The sequence below is a fragment of the Nuphar pumila genome, chromosome 9 (genome assembly GCF_984573655.1).
Source record: "Nuphar pumila chromosome 9, dmNupPumi1.hap1.1, whole genome shotgun sequence".
Classification (NCBI taxonomy): Eukaryota; Viridiplantae; Streptophyta; class Magnoliopsida; order Nymphaeales; family Nymphaeaceae; genus Nuphar; species Nuphar pumila.
In genome coordinates this window covers 1,440,361-1,461,719 of record NC_143257.1, presented here as the reverse complement: position 1 = coordinate 1,461,719, position 21,359 = coordinate 1,440,361, and the positions used below count along the sequence as shown (strand labels likewise).

At 37.3% G+C, this 21,359-nt stretch overlaps 1 protein-coding gene across 1 annotated transcript; it reads right to left on the bottom strand.

The window, feature by feature from the left end:
* Positions 1-527: 527 nt before the first annotated feature.
* LOC149828159 (putative ataxin-3 homolog) lies at positions 528-20,816 on the bottom strand. Its single transcript, XM_090017418.1, has 2 exons — positions 20,393-20,816; positions 528-1,408 (listed from the first exon to the last, which is right to left on the bottom strand). Exons 1-2 carry the CDS (start codon positions 20,648-20,650, stop codon positions 878-880), a joined length of 789 nt encoding a protein of 262 aa, XP_089873544.1. The 5' UTR covers positions 20,651-20,816; the 3' UTR covers positions 528-877.
* Positions 20,817-21,359: the final 543 nt, after the last annotated feature.

Here is a 21,359-nt window from a genome sequence, read left to right as displayed (position 1 = left end):
TGCCGGCCCACCTGGCTGACACAACCCTGGCCTATAGGCAGGTACCAGGCAGAACTCAGTACCTGTGCTCGATAAGACTTGGACTTGGCCCGAACCTGACAAAAATCTGGTCAGGTATTCGACGGGCCTAGGTCTGAGTCAGACCCAAACGGCCCCAGTCAGGTCAGGCAGCCCAGCCCAATGTCCACCCGCACTAGACATGGGCTCCCAGACAACCTGACAAAAATCTGGTTGGGTATTCACGGGCTAAGGTCTGCGTCAGACCCTAACGGCCCCTGGTCGGTTCAGGCAGCCCAGCCCAATGTCCACCCGCACTAGACATGGTCTCCCAGACAGTACATAACTGGAACACAACCAGAAAACAGTTGCCTCTTGTTCATTTTTTCAGCCATCAATGCCACTCAGATGCACAATCTGAATACTTAAACATTTGAAGCAGAATCTGGAACCAACCTCCGATAATGTCAGCAAGTAATGCAAATATTTGGTGAAATTTCAAACCACCTTCTTGCGCAAAGACTCATTCATGCACATCAAGACCATGCAGTTTCATTTCCTGTATTAGTTTTGGGAAGTTAATACACATTTGCCAGCAGCAATAAAAGTGAATAGTAGCTGGACAACCAATTATGTAATTTTCAATCACAGCTTCTTGGGAATTCCGGTAAAAGTGGATGTCTGAAAACTGCAATGACCCAGCATCGACCTATTCTTCCCAATACATAAATAAATTCAAGTTCAAGGTAACCATGTAAGCCTTTTGAAATTCAACAAGGCATGCCTTCAAAAACAGACACAGGCCAAAGAAACTCATCACTTACAAACTGTTTCTCCAATTTGTTTCAAAACTCATTGACAGTCCCCCCTATTGGGTGCCTCAGTCTTTGCTCGTTGCAGTGGCACTGCTGTCCATCAAGCTCGCGGCAATGGCAGCATTCAAATCATGTTCTTCCTTATCCAATAATGCACGCATAACTGCCATATGTGATGGATCTGAAATCTGCTTAGACTCTGTATTATGTGGAGAAACCTGAGAGAGGTTAGTGGACCTTGTGATCCTCTCGGCATCTTCTGGTGTGAGCCATTGTCCGAACATATTGAGGGACTCGGACGATGAGACAGGGCACTCTTTTGGGAAACGGCCTCGCACCAAGAAAATGCTCCAGCCGTCGCCCTTGAGAGTATCCAGATAAGCAGAGAGGAAGAACATGGAGAGATGTTGAGGGGCAGCATAGAGACTGTCGAAATTGTACCATTCTCCATTCACCTTTCTAATGCAGAACCAATGGTCTTGCAAGTGACAGATGAAAGCATTCTCCAGTTGGGGATCAACCTGTGCAGCCCCGGCTAGAGGTGACTCCAATGGAATGACTTTCAAATCCCAGACATCCAAGGCCTTTTCCAGAACCTAGAAACCATGGATATACCATTGTTAATTATTCACTCAAGATTCAAGAATTAAACCACAGGAGCAGATCTAAGCTAAGTGGGCAGGCACGCACACACACAGGGTGGAGAGAGAGAGAGAGAATGATTTCTTCAATACCGATCAACTTCTCAAATCAAGCATGAAGTCCTAACATCATTCAACCCAGGAAAGCAGCAAAAAGTAATGAGAAAATTATGAGAGTTTTTATTTTCCAAACTTCAAAGGCGTAGAGAGACAAAACCAGAAATGGTGTTTATAATCCGAAAGGGTTGAACCCAACAAAAGGTGCATACAGAAGTGGTTGTTATCCACCCCCACAAACTTATTATGCAAAAACCAAAACACTGCATTAAGAGGCATAGATTGATGGAACCTAAATAGAACTAATAGTCTTAAAAATGGTTGAATAATAGAACAGGCAGCTTTGTGGATAACTTAAAAGTAGCATTTCTAGCATATATAGGAAAATTAATCATTTTATTCAACATCCCACACGAATAGAAAATGTTAAGATATCAACCAAGGAAAAGGACGTGAATATACACATATTTGACATACCATTGCCTCAATCACGAGTATCTTAACACGCAATATCGATATAGCTATGAGTATATGAACTATTGAAATGCAGTGACTTACAACATTCAGACAAGGATTGAATAATACCACAGCAATGATGTGCAAGGATAACCTTAAGCCTCTTAAATTTACACGAAAAAAAGTTCTTATTTTCAGCACCACATCTCATTTAGAAAACACTATATATCAACTGAAAAAGGAAGAGACTTCAATGCAGAAAAATATACTTTTAATCTCACCATGGCATGAAAAACGCTAAGAAGAATAGCTTAAGATGAAACACAACTTTGAGCAAGAATCTTCAATCCATAATCCGTGGTACCTTTTATATATCTGAGAATGCGTTTCAGCACTTGATAAGAGCAATAGTACGCATGAACTGACTTACATAATTAACACTATATGAGACTTTTGGTTGAGATATGGTAAGGTATTGCAGGGACGCTACAATTAGGAGTGGGCATCGGGCTAGACCAGCCCAGGCCCGTTTAGAGCTCGGCCCGCGGAGCTTTAAGTGTGGCCTGGCCCAGCCCGGCCCAAACCGAACTAATTAGTGCAACTAATTAGGTAAATAATAAATAATTAACAAGTTCCCATGTACCTAACTAATTATCTTTTTAATTTTAATAAAATTAATGTAACTAATTAGGTAAATAATAATAGTTACCAAGTTACTATGCAATTAATTAATTTTTAAAAAATTTATATTATTAAAATTAATAAATAGCTCAAGCCCATCGAGCCAGACCGGTAGCCCGCGGGTTGACCCAAACCTGGCCCACGTATATAACAGGCCAGGTTTCTGTTAAGATTGTGCTTCTAATATATATTCATGTGTGTGTGCGTGTGTATATATATAAATCGAAAAACCCATCAGGGGCATTTCGATCATTTTACTTTGTAATAGAGGTCAATCCATTAGGGGCTAACTGTACCTTTTATTTATTTTTTGTTTTTTACCATTTTTATTTTGGGATGGCTGTTGGAGCTGCTCTGTGCTCCCTAGCTCTTCCTTTTGTTATAAACAGGGGTTCTCCCCTTTATCTTTTCTATACTTTCTCAAGCATTTGTAATACAAGAGCATTTATTTTATTCTCTCTTGACACTTACGTGGGTGATGTGCATTGACGCATTAGTGGTCCACTGTGGTGTGGTTGTATTCTTATAAAGCTCATAAGAGGTACTCGGTTGATCTTGTTCTTGTTTCATTAGCTTTTGTGCTCTTGGATTGTGATGCATTCGGAAAGACCTAGAAGAGAATTGTAAGATTGGTGGAGCATCGGTTTGTGGGATCATTGCATTGGAAAGCACACCATCAAAGTTATCTTCAACAACATTTCTATCTTCTCCCCTACTCTCTTCTCTCCCTTTATCTCTCATTATTGTAAAAATGAAGGATGAAAGAGAAGTGATTGTCGCTATTTCCGTAAGGCTCAACGATACTAACTATGTAATATGGGCATCCATAGTAAAACATAAAATAAGGAAAATGGGTCTATAGGGTTTGGTGGAAGGCACCAAAAGAGATCATAAACTTATACTCTCCAAAATTAGAAAATGGAAAGGAAGTCGATCCAATATAAGAGAAAAAATGTAAGGAATGGAGGATGGGTCATTCCAAGATAATTGAATGGCTCATCAATAGTACTGACATCAAAAAATGCTCTAGCTTAGCAAAATTTCATTTTGCTAGTGATGCATAGAAGTATCTTAAAGATATGCATAGTTTTAAGGACATAGCTCACATATGCAATGTGCAAAATAAATTAAGAACTATAACCCAAGGAGAGGTGAGCATTAGAGAATATTACAAGATCCTCTCTCTTCTTTGAGATGAATTGACCCTTTTAGAGCCAAAGTGGCACTGCCCACAAGATGTAGAACTCCGTAAAAAACAAATTAGAACGGAGCACTTTTACCAATTTGTTAATGGGCATATGCCCAAATTTGAAGGGACAAAATCGATCATTCATCATAAAGGAGGTGTACCTACCATAGTTGAAATACTTAAAGAATTAACTATGGAGGAAAATAGGTTGAAAAAACCCTCCTCCTCTAAAGAGGAAGAATTCATGCTTGCTATGTCAAGGCCCGAAAATCATACAAAGGCTTACAAGTGTAATGAAATAGTGGTCTTCCACAAAAGCACAAGAAATCTTCAAAAGAGTGTCTATTGGAGACACTTCAAGCATAACCCATAAAAGGGTAAAAATAGAAGAAGACACTAAAATAATAAATCTTTATTTCTTCATAAGAAATGCTTAAGAAGAATTGATACAAAGTGGAGGGGGATCACCCTATTTATACAAGTGGAAGAGATGAAGGAGAGCTCTCCTTGAGAGTCACTGGACCTAGTCCAACGACTCTAAATATAGTCGTTGGAACGACTATATTCCTAGTCAAGTCTTAGTTGGAACTTGACTAGAATACAATGTCTAGTTCAAAATGAACTAGACAATAAATAAAAAAAAAGGAAAAAAAAAAAAAGAGAAAGTAAAAATATATATAATAATAATATTATATTATTATTATATATATTGTATACGTTATATTTTACATTTTAACACTCCTCCTCAAACTTACGGTACAATGAGCGAAAGTTTGTTTAAGATAAAGTAAAATGCTAATTGGTATTCTGATGTAACATAGGGCAGATCAATAGTTTCATGTAGGTATTACTCTCTGACGTAGTGACAGTCCATCTCAATATGTTTGGTGCGTTCATGAAATGTCTGGTTGCTAGCAATATAGATCACACTCTTGTTGTCACAGCACATTCTTGCTTGTGTTACTTCTACTCCCATGTCCACTAGCAGACGTCTAAGCCAAACTACATACATTGTCGTGGTGGCCATGACTCTATATTCAGCTTCAGTGGAAGAGAGAGAGACCTTCTGCTGTTTTTTGCATCTTCATAAAATTAAGGATTTACCTAAAAAATCTCAAAAACCAGTGGTTGAGTGTTTATTATTGGGATCACCTCTCTAGTCTGCATCAGTATAGGCAATTAAATCTAAAGATAAGAAGCAGATAAGAAGAGTCCTCGTGAAAGAGAGAACTTTATGTATCTAATAATATGCAAGACTGCTTCCATGTGAACAGAGGTGAGGGCATATTGAAATTGACTAGTTATGTGTACAACGTGTGCTATATCTAGCCTAGTAATAGAGAGATAGGAAAGTACTCTGGTAAGTTGTCTATAAGGAGTGGGATCATCAAGAGGTTCTTCATCATCAATCCTCATTTTGATGTTGACAACCTCTGAAGTGTCTACTTTCTTGTCATCTGTAATTCCAAACCTGAAAACAATATCAAAGACAAATTTAGACTGAGATATTAAATACCCACGAGGGGAATAAGCAACTTCAATTCCTAAAAAATATCTTAATAAAGCTAAGTCAGTCATTTCAAAATAAGTTTTAAGAAGAGTTTTGATGTTTGCAAGTCTCTTTTTGTCGCCTCCAGTGATGATCATATCGTCTACATAGAGAAGGAGGACAATAATGCCTACATCAGAATTCTTAATAAATAAAGCAGTGTCTGTTGAACAAGATTGAAAACCAATATCAAGCATAACACGACTAAATCCATCACACTAGGCTTTTGGTGTTTGTTTAAGACCATAAACAACTTTTTCTAAATGAAGAGTTTTACCCTTGGGATACTAATACCAGGTGGAGCTTCCATGTACACTTCTTCAATTAAACTTTCATTGAGAAAAATATTTTTGACATCCGAAGTATGGGTTATTTTCTAATAGAGGCTAAAGCTATTAAAGTTCTGACAGTGGTCATACGAGCAACAGGGGCAAAAGTTTCTTCATAATCGATGGCGTACTCTTGGGCATATCCTTTGGCCACTAAACGAGTTGTATACCTTTCAAGAGTTTCATCACTCTCGGTTTTGACTTTGTAAACCCATCGGCAGCCTGTAGGATTCTTACCTGAAGAAATATCTTGAATAGTCCAAGTGTTAGCCGTTTCTAATGTGTTCAATTCTGTTTTCATGGCTTTTACCCATTCTATATGGTTTTTTGCTTGAGAATAGGATGATGGTTCTATATATGATTGTATTAATGCAATAACACACCTGTATGTGGGTGAAAAGGATTCGTATGACACAAATTATCCAAGAGGTCTAGAAATTCAAGATGACCTTTTGATTGGTACTTCAGAATATTTTTCTAATGCACATGAAAGATTTGACTCTCTACGTCTTAAATAATGTAGACTAACGTCCCTATGGGTTTGCTCTTCATTATCAATATTATGTTCAACAACAATAGGACTTTATTCATTGTCAAAGTAACATTCAAGATCTCAGTCATTGGATTTTGAAGTCAAATCTATTAAAAAGGAATATTCAGTGAGTTCCTTGGGTTTTTTGAATTCAAAAAAACTTTCTTTCTCTAGGAAAGATACATTTCTTGATACATATAATTTTCTATTTTAGAAATCAAAACACCTATAACCTTTTTTATTATCGGCATATCCTAAGAAGGCACAAGGAATCGCACGGGGAGAGAGTTTGTCTTTCTTGTTGGTGAAAACAAATTACTTGCTTCCAAAGACTCTTAATCTAGAATAATCAAGAGATAAGTTGACAAGTTTTTCAATTGAAGTTATGTTTTCCAACAACAACAACAACAACAACTACGCCTTTATCCCAAAACAATTGGGGTCAGCGATATGAACCAAAAAAGAAATTCATTTTGGGTCTTCCACATGAATCCTTTTCCTCCAATCATTTCTATCCAACGCCATGTCCTCGGTGAGGTTCAAAGCATTCATATCCTTTCCTATCATCTCCATCCAAGTCTTCCTAGGCCTACCCCGACCTCTTTTAACTAATATATTTTCCCATTTCTCCAACCTTCTAACTGGAGCATCATTAGGCCTTCGCCGAATATGTCCAAACCACCGTAAACGATTCTCTCGCATCTTATTTTCAATGGGTGCAACACCTACCTTCTTACGTATCTCTTCGTTCCGAATCTTATCTTTTATTGTATTTCCACACATCCATCTAAGCATCCGCATCTCAGCTACACTCATTTTTTGAATATGATGTCTCTTGGCAGCCCAACATTCTGTACCATATAAGTTATGTTTTCCAAAGAAGAATATTGCATTCAATTAATAAGATAGGTAGCATTTAGTGCAGCTTCCGCCCAAAAATCTTTTGAAACTTGATTTGCTATTAACAAGGTCCTAGTAGTTTCCATGATGCGTCGATGTGTTTGTTCTGCCAGGCCATTTTTTTGTGGTGTACGTGGACAAGATATTTGATGTGTGATGCCATGTAAGTTAAGATAGTCTTTGAATTCTTTGAACATAAATTTTTCTCCTGAAACAGTGCGAAAAATGAAAATAGCATTTTAAAATTTATTTTTAACCATTTTATGAAATGTTTGAAAATGTGAAAAAAAAACTTCATATTTATACTTAAGGAAGTAAATTCAAGTATGCCTAGAAAAGTCATCGACAAAAATCACATAATATGCATATCCACCTTTTGAAATAATTGGTGCAGAGCCCTAAACATCTTAATGTATTAATTCAAGTGGTCTAGAGAAAACAAAAGTTCTATCATGAAATGGTAATTTTTTCATTTTGCCAAGGATACAGCCTTTACAAGCAAAACTTTAAAAATTACAAAATTTTCCTAAACTTAGAAAAATTTAGATTTTAAACATATGAGGATGTCCAAGTCTTTTGTGTTATAAATCCAACTCTAGTTTCTGAACATTATAACAGAAAGCATTCTAAGGCAATTCCAAAACATTCATATAATAGAGTCCTCCTTCTCTATGTCATTTCCCAATCAGCTTTCCTAACTGGTGATCATGTACCGAACAACCATGAGAAGAGAAGGAGATATTACACCCATAATCAAATATTTTAGAAACAGACAAAAGGTTTAAATTCACTTTAGGAATATATCTAACTTCTGGAATAAAAAAAAAATTGTTTTAAGAAGTTTTTCAAAATTTTATCTTCCTTCTATTTCAAGAGAGGTACCATCAGCTGTGAAAACTTTTAACACACTTGAGTTACTTTTAAAACATTCGGATAAACTATTGACATTTGGGGTCATATGAAAAGAAGCACCAGAGTCAAGGAGCCAAGGAAAGTTACTGAGATCGGATAATGATGAAACAACTGCTCCAGTTGAGGCTTCAATTGAGGAGGATGCTCCTTTGAGAAGAGGTTGAAGAATTTTCATCAATTAAGCCATAGATACCGGTGCATCTTGATCTTTTGATTCTGATCCGACCGATGCAACTTTTTTTCGTCTTTTCTCTTTAGCTTAGAACATTGATGCCTATAATGCCCCAGTTCATGACAATGATGACAAATGACTTTTTTTTGTCAAAATTACCACCTTGTCAAGCAAAATGAGAAGCCTATAAGTGCGCACATAGTTACCCGGTCTAGACACAGCTAGAACAGAGTCATCTTTAGTTTTTGGAGTATTCTTCCTAAGTCTGTTTTCCTCCATAGTTAGTTATTCTATAGTATCAATGATAGAAGAAACTTTTTCACGATGTAGAAGAGCCGATTTGGTCTACTCAAATTCCGATCTTAAACCGTTTATAAATTGATAAAAATATTTCATATCGAGTTGCCTTTGGCGAAGCTTGATATCTTCGGAACAATGTCATTTTGGCTCAAGAAGAACTAATTCCTCTCAAAGTTCAGATAACTCATTGTAATATTCTCTAATAGTTTTGTCCTTTTGAGTCATCATCCAGACTTTGCTTTGTAAAATGCACAGATGTGCAATATCTTTAAGGGAATACATATTTTTAAGATATTCCCAAGTTTTATCGGCATGCTCAATTTAGCAAAACTAGAGCATTTCTTAATGTCAATGCAATTAATTAGCCATAACATAATTTTGGAGTGCCCTATTCTCCATTCTTTCTATTTTTTCTCATAGGTTGTCAATGCCTTATTCTTCTCTCCTTCCGTGACAAGTACTTCTTTGTCATTCTCAACTTTTGTGAGAATTAGTTTTGGTTCCGAATCGGAACCATCTACTATACCCCACAACCCTTTTCTCCAAATGTGATGCTTCATGATTGAAGCCCACATTAGATAGTTGGTGTCATTTAATTTCATGGGTATAATGGTGATCTTATCATTGTCATCCATCTTTTACAAGGGTGAGAAAAGAAAGAATAGATAAGTGAAGAAAAAGAGAGAAAGAAAAAGGTAAGAGAGGATAAGAATGAGCACAACCACAAAATTTCATAGTCAAGCTTCCTCAAAAGTCCTTTCCTTCTCCAAAACAATCCCTTGAATCACGAACACGAAGATAAATCACTCTTTGCAAAGGGAGCATAAAAAACGAGGAGAAAATCTTCAAGATCGAAAGTTCTTCAAGACTTTGATACTATGTAATGAAATAGTGGTCTTCCACAAAAGCACGAGCTATTCAAAAGAGTGCCTATTGAAGACACTTAAGCATAACCTATAAAAGGGTAAAAATGAAAGAATACACTAAAATAATAAATCTTTATTTCTTCACAAGAAATGCTTAAGAAGCATTGATACAAAGTGGAGGGGGATCACCCCTATTTATACAAGTGGAAGAGATGAAGGAGAGCTCTCCTTGAGAGTCAAGGGACCTAGTCTAACGACTCTAAATACAACCATTGGACTAGGTCCAACGACTATATTCCTAGTCAAGTCTTAGTTGGGACTTGACTAGAATACAATGTCTAGTTCAAAATGAACTAGACAATATATAAAAATAAAAAGAAATAAAAGAAAAGAAAAAAGAGAAAGTAAAAAAAATAGAATAATATTATTATATTCTATTATTATTATATATATTATATATGTTACATTTTACATTTTAACAATAAGCCTCCTCACTGTAGAAGAAGTAATGAGAATAAAAGAAATTTTAATGACTACGGGAGGAGCCAAAACGATAAAAGAAGCGACCAAGAATATAAGAAGAGTGACAAATTGATATGCTATCATTGCTATGAGTCAGGTCATATCAAGTCATTTTGCCCTAAAAAAATGAGAGAAGATCAAATACATGATAATAAGGTAGCTTCAGTGGGACCATCTCTTGAAAGAAATGGTGTAGATGACTCCAAAAGCATCGGCTCATTATCTTTGGCACAACTCGTAGAGGCATTATAACCAATGTTCAAAAATCAAGTTTTTTCCCTCTCGAGAGCAGTCGTGTCTACATGCATTGACCCCCGGTAAGACTTTTTGGATTCTTGATTCTGATGCTTCTTTTTGTGACTCCTAATGAGTCCATACTAACCCAAATGATTCATATGTTTCATCAGCCGACGAAACTTCTTTAAAAATCAAAAGTTTTGAGACTTTACAAAAACATCAAACTTTCTTTATACCCAATATTAGAATAGTACCAAAATTGAATTTAAACCTCCTACATGTTTCCCAAATTGCAAATCATGGATGCATAATCTTGTTTTCACCTAATGATTATTTGATACAGGATCTCCGGTCCAGAAAGCCGATTTAGTGAGATCATAGGAGAGATCTCTATGTTAAAAACTATTTTTTGTAATTTTGTGAAAAAGGACGATATAGAAAATTGGCACAAAAGACTAGGACATCTTAGTATGTCAAAATTGCATTTGTTTTCATTTCTCTCAAATTATAAAGAAAGGAATTTTTTTGTGAAGATTGCATCCTTGGTAAAATGAAATCGTTACCTTTTGGGTCTAGTCATTTTATATCAAAAAAATCATTTGAGTTGGTACATTCAAATATATGAGGACCAACTCCGGTTATATCTAAAGGAGAAGTATCTTATTATGTTATTTTGTGGATGATTATAGTAGACACTCTTGGATATATTTTCTTAAACAACAAATCTGAAGTATTTGATTGTTTCCAAAAATTTGATTGTTATACAAAGACGCAATTCAAAATCAATATTAAAATCTTTAGAACTGATTTCGGAGGAGAATTTGTATCAAAGGATTTCAAAAACTATCTTAACATACATGCTTAGTTGTCAAAGGTGGCGCCTAGGCAACCTAGGAGCAACCCCACAGCCTGGGTGACCAGGTTTGGGCAGTGGGGCCCTATATCACCGCCTAGGCTGCGACTGCCTAGGCTTTTTTTATTTTAGTTTTTAAAGATTTTTTTTTAAGACATATCATTTGTTTTCTTCTTTAAGGAGAAGAAGAAGGAAGAGGAGAAGACATGTTATTTGTCCATTGCTGGAATTATGTCTATTGTTGAGAAAAAGATGAAAAAGGCATTATTTGTCTATTGCTTGTATTATATCTATTGTTGTTGTTAATTTTTTTGTATACATGATTTTATTTTTTGTGTATTGTTCTTCACATTGTTAGTTGTATTGTTTGTTTATTTAATTGTTAATTTATTCTTAATTTGTTTGAGCAAGTTAAGGTTATGTAATATAATTGCTTTACAGTGTTGAATATATTATTTGTTTATTTCTTATTGTTGATTGATTTTATGTTATATACATGTTTTTTATTATGTTTTTTTAATTTTTTTATTTGAAGTACCGCCTAAAACCTGCCTAGGCCTTTTTAGGGGCTTATCGCTTAGGCTCCGCCTAGCACCTATGACAACTAAGCCTACATGGGGTTATTCACCAAAAAATCATGTCCTTATATCCCTTAACAAAATGGACTAGCCGAAATGAAGCATAGACATATTGTTGAGACTAATAGAACACTTCTTATATCAAGAAATGTTCCAAAAATGTTTTGGGTTGAAGTCGCTTTTATGGTAGTTTATTGATAAATAGAATGTCGTAAAAAACTATCAAAAATATTTTACCTATTGAAAAATTATTTGAAATATCTCCTGATTACAAAAGATTGAGAGTCTTTGGATGTAAATGCTTTGTCCTTACCAACAAAAATGACAAACTTTTCGCAAAAGCTATTCCTTGTGTTTTTCAAAGCTATACAAAAAAAAAATGATATAGATGTTATGAAATTAAAATGAACAAACTATATGTCTCAAGAAATGTCACATTTCTTGAAAACAATAATGGATTTAGAAAAGAAAAAAACCAAGAGCATTGTGACTATTCATTTCTTTTTTACTTTGCTTTTACCAATAAGCATGTAAGTTGTGATGACATTTATGATATGCATGAGAGTGACAATGAGGACACTCATGATGCATATGGGAATGAAAATGAGAGTCTTGGTAATATAGACGAACCTCATAACCAAATTTAAATCTATACTCGACGTACCGAAAACCATCCCCCATGTGCTTTAGAAATATATTCTTAAAATCAAGATTTAGATTTTTATCATATTATAAGATCTATGAGAATTTCAAAGGCTCTTAGTAGATTTGTATCTTATGATTCCTTTAAACTCAATTATACAGCATGTTTAATGGTGTACACTCGTACGTAGAACCATCATCTTACCATGATGCTAAAAATCATCAAGAATGGATTAAAGCAATAAATGATGAATTGGAGGCTTTAGAAAAGGCAAAAAACTTGAAAAATTCAAACATTATCCAAAAAAAAGAAATTTATAGGATGTAGATGGGTCTACAAGATTAAAACCAAAAGTGATGGGACATTAGAAAGATATAAAGTCAAACTAGTAGCCAAGGGATATAATAAAGAATATAGAATTGACTATGATGATAAATTTTCCCCAATCGCTTGCATGACTACTGTAAAAACTCTTATTTTTATAATATTTATTAAAAATGACTCATTTTTCAAATGGATGTAAAAAATATTTTTTTTAAATGATAATCTCAATCTCAATGAAGAAGTTTACATAGATCTTCCACCAAGATTAAGTTTACCACATGGAAAAACTCTTTGGTTACGGAAAGCTTTATATGTCCTAATACAAGCCCCCAAGGCTTGGTATGATTGATTCATTAGTATTACGACACAACTTAGTTTTAAATCTTTTTATACTGACATTGCATTATTTGTTAAATCCTCTAATACAAAAAGGTGATATTACTTTTCTACGCTAATGATATGATTATCATAGGAGGTGATAAGCAAAGAGTTAATCATATCAAAGATGTGCTCAAAGAAAACTTTGATATAACAGATCTTTGTTTTTTACAGTACTTTCTTGAAACAGAAGTGGATTACTCACCTCGTGGTTACTTGGACTAAGTATGCAGTAGAGATCATCAAACGATCAGGACTCTCAGATGAAAAACAAGTTGATACTCCAGAGGTCATCAACGCAAAGATGAAGACAGATGATGAGAACCTCTGAAGAATCAAACTCCATATAGACAAATGATTGGAGCTTTATCTTACATCTCTATTACTCATCTTGATATTTCTAATGCTATTCATTCTATTACTCAATTTCAACATGCTCTCACTACAGTTCATATGAGTATTGTAATGACAATTATAAGATATATTAGAGATTCTATTAAGTATGGGTTATTTCTTTTATCATCTTCCTCGTTAGAAATCATTTGATTCTGATTGGGAAGGGGATGTTAGTGGCAGGCGCTCAACCACTAGTTATTGTTTTTTTAATGTGATTATCTAATTTTATGAAAATGCAAGAAGCTGAAGAAGGTGTCCTTCTCTTCCACTTAAGCAGAGTATCGTGTCATGGCGACAACTACGTCTGAATTAGTATGGTTGAGACAATTGTTAGAAGACTTGGGAGTTCACATTGCAAAACCGTCGAGATTATGTTATGACAACAAGAGCGCAATTTATATGGTAAGCAATCATACATTTCATGAAAGGATCAAACACATTGAAATGGATTGTCACTACGTTCGTGAGGAATTTCTAAATAAAACCATCATGTTGCCAGATATACCATCTAAATATCAACTAGCGGACTTCTTCACTAAAACGCTCCCGTCATCTAGATTTTACTTCTTACTTGGCAAACTCTCGGTTGTTACATTGTGAGTTTGAGAGAGGGTGTTAAGATTGTGCTTCTAATATATATATATATATATATATATATAAACTGAAATACCCATCAGGGGTATTTCGATCATTTTATTTGTAATAGAGGTCAACCCATTAGGAGCTAACTATACCTTTTATTTACTTTTTATTTTTTACCATTTAATTTTTGATGTCATCAATTGGGACAACTCCAACTAGCTCTTGGAGTTGCTCCAAGGGCAGCCCAAGAGCTAGTTGGGTTGATCCCTATCTCTTCCTCTTGTTATAAATAAGGGTTCTCCCCTTGTATCTTTTCTATGTTTTCTCAAGCATTTGTAATACAAGAGCATTTATTTTCTCCTCTCTTGACCATTGTGTGGGTGATGTGCATTGACTCATTAGTGGTCCATTTGTGATGTGGTTGTCTTCTTATAAAGCTCATAAAAGGTAATCGGTTGCTCTTGTTCTTGTTTCATTACAGTTTCGGCCCGGTAGCTAATGGGCTCGGGACTAAAACCTTGACCCAAACCTGGCCCATGGTGGGCCGGGTCGGCTTGGTCCATCGGGCCGCCTAGCCCGTTGCCCACCACTACCTACATAATTTCATAATGAGTCGGATCTTCAAAAGCACTCACTTCCCAATTAGGAATTTTTGAAGCCATTGGAGTGGAGAGAGGTTTACAATCTTGCATATTTGCATGTTCTAGAAGATCATGCACATACTTAGCTTAACATAGGAAAATTTCTTTGTTGGAAAGGGATACTTCAATACCATAGGTCTTTCATAGCAAATTCCTAGCCAAATTTGATGAAAAAACTCTTGAATAAAAAACTTATTCCTTCCAACAAGAACCATGTCATCAACATAAATTAATAGAGTAATAGTTTCTTTGTCTTGAAGACAAATGAACATGGAGAGATCTGTAACACTAGAAAAAAAAAGCCTTCATTGAGAAGAAATATGCTCAATCAATCAAACAAGGCACAAGAGGCCTGTTTAAAGCCATATAATGTCTTTTCAAGTGGTACATGTGGTCGGGAAAATTTTGTCTTCGTACCCTGGTGGCTGATTCATAAAAACAGTCTCATTGAGATTTTTGTGGAGAAAGGCATTTCTCACATCAACTTGTCTCATTTCCCATCCTTTGACGGTGGCAACTGTAAGCACAGTTCTTATGACTACTGATGCGAACAACGAGAGAGAATGTTTCATAAAATTCAACTCCCTCTATTTGAGTGAAGCCTCATGCCACTAATCTGGATTCTGGCCTTCAATCAATCTAACGTCTCATCAGGTTTAAGATTGACTTGGTAATTTTGTATACCCACTTTGAACTGAAGATATTCATACTCAGTTTCCTTGGCACCAAATCCCAAGTCTTATTGACAGCAAGTGCATAAAGCTCATCAATCATAGCAACTCAGCACCCAGGATGAGCTAGAGTTGTTTTGATTGCCTTGGCTTATTTGGGAATTTTTTACCATTTTCTAATGAGGGCATATTTAGGATTAGGTTTATAAATCCCATGCATGTTGCGTGTGGTCATGGTTCAGAAAGTATTATTTTGACCACTTTATGATCAATTTCATCTCCAATGCTATCATTGTTATCAGCTGAATGTTCTTCGACATTGGGTTCTGTCGTTTCTTCAACTATGACATCATGCTGCTGATTTTCTGCAATTCTGGCATCAACAGGGCATTCCTCATAATCAGGCTGATTAATGATGGTTGCAGATGGCTCGAGGCTGCCCATATTCTACTGTCATGACCCACTGCATCATCATTTCCTGCACTCTTTTTGTTAGGAAAGTCAACATTTTCCAAATCATTAAAGATTGTAGCCTCACCCTCAACGTTAACATCTTGATATAATGTGGCTGCCTCTATCCTGACATACGTGATGTTTTGATCGAAGACAACATGTTGTGAAAACAAAGATTTTTCCAGTGACCAGGTATAAGCATCGGTAAACTTTGTATTTAGTAGTATAGCCCAAAAGCACACAAGGCAATGACTTAGGATCAAACTTGTTCTTAGCATACACCTGTAGATATGGGAAACACCTATAACCAAACACCAGAAGACTAGAATAGGCAGGGTCTATTTATTAAAAAAACTGCTGAAGAGAAAGCATCCACCAAAAAATAGTTTTGGCAAGTTGGCGTGAATCAGCATAGTAAGGTCAAGAACGGTTATAGTCTTATGTTTGTGTTTGGAGACCCCATTTTTGTTGTGGCGTCTTCGGACAAGAAATCGGATGTTTAACATTGAGACCATCGAGGTAGCTAACAGACTTGGAGTTTAAATATTCTCTACCCCCTATTCGATTGAAATAATCTAATTTCAGCATCAAATTGGCATTCAATATATTTATGAAAATGAATGAACATGCTGAAAAAGTCAGATTTTTTCTTTAAGTGGGTAGATCCATGAGAAACAACTGCAGTCATCAACAAAAACAAAATAGTACCTATGATTATCATGAGAAACGACTGGGGCTGGGCACCCATAAATCAGAATGAACTTTAATAAAAGGCTTACCACAAGTTCTCCAAAGAAATGAAAATGAATGATCATGCTGAAAAAACAGATTTTTTCTTTAAGTGGGTAGATCCATGAGAAACAATTGTAGTCATCAACAAAAACAAAATAATACCTATGCTTATCAGGAGAAACGACTGGGGCTGGCACCCCATAAATCAGAATGAACTTTAATAAAAGGCTTATCACATGAGTTCTCCGAAGAAATGAAGGGAAGTCTACATGACTTTCCCATTTGACAACTAGTACACACAAATCCTTTAATCTTGTGATAAGAAACATCAATAATAATAACCTTTCTTCAATGTAAATAATGAACGGTACTCATCTGTGGATGTTTGAGGCACTGATGCCATTTATTCTCTGAAACCTTCTGGAATCTGTTAAAAAAAATCAGTATGACCTCGTCTCCTCTCCATCCTACTACTCGTTTTGACCTCCTATCCTTAATTGAATAACCATTAGATGAGATCTTGAAATCATATGGCAGATCAGTAGTGAGTTGACTCACGAATAACGATTCTTTTTTTATCTCGGGAACACAAAGTGTTTTTCAAAACAATGGGAGACAGTTTAGAGTTAATCTTAGGCTTTCCAATATGGGTAACGGCCAATCCTTGGTCATTCCCAACCATGACAAAATCCGATCCAACATATGGTTTTAAGTTGAAGAGCTTACCTGGGTTACTTGTCATGGGAGATGTGGCACCTGGATCGGAGAACCACTCTGAGTCTTGATTGTCGACAATAGTCATGGCAGGAAGCTCTTGAGAAGGATCTTCTGCTAAAAGGCATGGTTAAAACATTTTATTGTTGTAAAATTCTTCTTGTTAAAAATCTGACAAACCACATTTTCATTCTTTTCTTTTCCTCAATTTTCATTCTTTGATGCAAAGTTCTAATTGTTCTGACCATCTTTCTGTTGACCCTCTTGCCCACCTTGTTGTTGTTTGTTTCCTCTTCCACCTTGGACGAATCTACACCCTCTTGAATTCAAGAGCGGATTTCCTCCTCTATGATGCCCTTAATCATGCTGGCCATAATAGGTCATCTTTGGTTGAGCTCGAGTGTCAAAAGTGTTGTGGGTTTCATAGCCTTGTAGAAGCGATACAACATACTTGCAAGAGAGCACATGTTGCCTCAGTATAGACAACACAAATGGCTCAAACCCCTGGATGAGGCCTTGTCCTCCACATGATTTCTTATAGTATCAAGGTCGTCACATATACTCTTAAACTTTGGAATATATTTGGTAGGTGCATTGGATCCTTTCTTGAGGGTAATCATTTGTTGAACAAGGTAAAACACTCTTTCTTGTGCCCGAATTTCAGAAAATGGTGTGGATCCGAGCTCTAGGATCCACACGCCTTTCCCTACAGGCATGTGGGTCATCCAGGCTTAGGTGGGACCCATAAGGGGCGATGTGGCAGGTGACGTGTCCTCCTCACATGTAAAAAAGTCAATGGGCACATGTCTATACCAAAAGAAAGGAGAGTCTGACACATGTCTGTGTTAAAACCAAAGATGGTCACCCGACAGGGCCCACGTAGGGGGCATGAACCAAGAGACCATCATGCAGCATCCCCCACTTTCAGAGGCTTCCTTGATCCTTCTTGAAATTAATTAGTTATTAATTATCTAGAGTCTTAATTATTTAGGAGCTTTAATTAATGTAGGAGTCCTGATAGAGATTGGCCTCTAGGAGCCTCTCGCTTATTAAGTTTCTTATTTTTAGTATGATTCTTTATGAAGTCACAATTAGTTTAGGATTAGACTCCAGACCTCTACTCTATAAATAGAGGGTTGGGGTTCCCCTTTTAAGCATTGAATAAGATATTAAAGTTTCTCTCTCTCTCTCTCTCTCTCTCTCTCTCTCTCTCTCTCTCTATATATATATATATATATATATATATATACACACGTCCCTCTCCCTCCAAACGTTTCTCTCTCACCCTTATTCTTCTCTCTCTTCTCTATCTCCTACCTCATGTTTTTCTCTCTTCTCTTTGTGATCCATGTGAAGCCAAACCTCCCTAGGTTGGTCCTTAAACCCTTCTAAGGGCCCAAGCCCTTCTCATACTCATATCTTCGTTGTGGAGTGATCCCTACCTTGGAATTCTACGTAGAAGCTCTGTCAGTCATGGTTCTATTGATCAACCTTTCTTACGAAGGTGTCTCAAGTATTTATATCACTCTCTAGACCTCTATCGTACCTTAATCCCAGCCAAAACTGTGAACTGGTCTAAAATTTGGACTCAAGCTTCCTTAGGCTATCTAATTCGAACCATCCAAAAATCACAATTTTATCATATCTCAATTTTGAGATATCGAATTTACAAACAGGGTGTGTCCATCCCCAAACCCCAGTCTGACCTTTGTTCTGTCTTGTTTGTCTGTCCCATTCCAGAAACCGTACCGACCTATCCCTATGTCGTCCGACCCTAAAAAATGGTTTGTGCTTGTGCCTTTCCTAAGGTGTCTGGAACATTCCCTCCAAATTTAGGATTTTTTCTCCACACTGTTTAGGTGTACCAATTTTTCTACTGAAACCTGTCAAAACCAACCTACCCTGCCTAGCCGATTTTTAATTTGACTAAACCTAGACCTAATCGAGCTTACCTAAGCCCCAAACCTAACCTAGGCCCACCTAGAACACAACACTGGGTGAAGGCATCCACAAGTGTTATCCATCCTTTCTTGAGGGCAGTCATTAGCTGAGTAAGGTAAAAACCCCTTTCTTGTAAATCTTGGGTGAAGGCATCCACAAGTGCTATCCAGATTTCCTTCAACATATCTAGCCCCACGATGACACAAAGCACTCTTTCAAAAAGCGTGCCTATGATGCAGCCCTTCAAGAGTCTATCAGATCAGTGCCAAGTGACATATGTCGAATTATGAACCTCCCTTGTGGCTTCGATAGGTCTAGAAACCATCCCCCTGCTCGGCATGGGAGTCTCACCAATGAGAAATCCCTGCATACCTTGACTCCCAATAAGAGCCATAATTTGCATCCTCCACAACAAAAAGTTGCAATGATTCAACCTTAAAGACAAGAAGTTTGCAACATTCAAAGTGCAGGGGTGCAGATAGGGAGTTGAGGATAAAGAGGGACTTGAATTTGAGCGAGAAGAGTGAAGCTGAACCTGTCACTCTACAGCTCTGATTACCATAAAGTAAAACTGGAAATGAAAAGGACACAAAATATAACATGGTTGTGCACTATCAGGCCTACGCCCACGGTAGGAAGTTCTCTCACTTTCTCTCTAATTATTCAAATCTCAACCACAGAATAAATACAGAATAGATATGAGAAATTACCATCTAGAATGGACGATACAATAGGAGAGAGCAAAAATCAATCAACTATGATTTTGAAAATTCTGGAGAATATATCCTCTCCAGAATTGCAGCATGCACGTTCTTATCATAATCTTCTTTTCTTTCATTTGATGACTGAGTGAAGTAGCAAGTGTTATCCTTGATTCTTTTACCATTTTTACTACAATAATCTTCCTTCTTACTATCTTGATTTTCCTGACTTCTTGACTTACCATCTTCACCACGGTAACACTCTTTCCTGCCTTCATTTGTGCTGCCAGGATCAATGTGCTGGATATGCTCACCACGGTAACACTCTTTTACCAAACAAAACCGATTTTTCTTTTTTTAACCAATTTTTTACAATCTGCCCCAAAGGGGTTTGGCGTAGTGGGATGGGACCTAGGCCGCTAGGCAGGCGGTCTAGGTTCAAATGTCAGGGGCGTCACCCTTTGCGCAAGCCGATGCGTAGCAACTCCCTGAGGGCCAGGGGTAATACGGCATACGGCATGCAGAGCCAGCAAGGCTTGGACAATTTGCATAGGAAACCAATTCTTTACAATCAGAGAAATTGGGTGGGCAAATAAAAAAGAAAAGAAGGGAGAGGAAGGAGACACCAACCTGAATACTGAAATCGCCATCCATGGAGACGTTATGCGAGCCCTCGGCGTCAAAAGAGAGTAACTCCTCCGACTCCTCCCCGCCTTCCAGCATCATCTGGCGCTCCCGGCGGTCGAGATCGGAGGCGAGGGCGGCGAGATCGAGCTCAGAGAAGAAGGGCCCCTGCAGGGCCGCGTTGACGCAATGGACCGCGCAGAGTTTCGATTCCTGTACCTCGTGGTAGAGCAGACCGCCGTTGAACAGCCCTTCCTCCTCCATCCCTTCCTTCCCCCTCCGAAAAAGAGAGAGAAGGGGGGGGATCCTAGAAGAAGAAAATGGGGAATTGCAGAAACCCTAGAAAATTTTGATTTCGCAAGCGCTAGAATTCCTAATCCTTTCTCGAGGACATGAGGGTCTTCATCTTCCACCACTCGGAATAAGTAGCGCGGTTTCAGCTGGCCCTCAATTTGCCGTTAAATTTCCACGCCTCGCTCTTTTTCACTCGGGCTTATGGTATTGGTCCGGACCCGGGTCTACTATAAGAGAAACCATACCCAGACCCGATAACGACTAGAACGAGACCGGGATTATACATGGTAAAATAATATTTTTTCCATTGAAAAAATATGGGGCCTAATCTGAACTCGGGTCGAGCCCGCGTCTGGTATAAAATTTCACCAACTATACCTGGGTCAATGTATTAATCGGACCGAATCTGGGTCTTAATCAGGTCTGCGTATTTGTCACCATACCCGGACCCTAAAGGGTTTGGTCCCGGATGAGGGTCCAGGTAAACCCGACCCATTGACACCCCCATTTACCTTCTAACTCCAACAAAGTGCTCTACACAAAGTTCAGGATTGCATTATCTCATCCATAAGCCTCAAATGCATATATAGCAGTTTTTTGTTGGCCGTTCCGAGATAGGGATGGCAGTGGGGCGGGGGACAAGGTCTCCACCCCCGCCCTGTCTCAGAAAATTAACCTT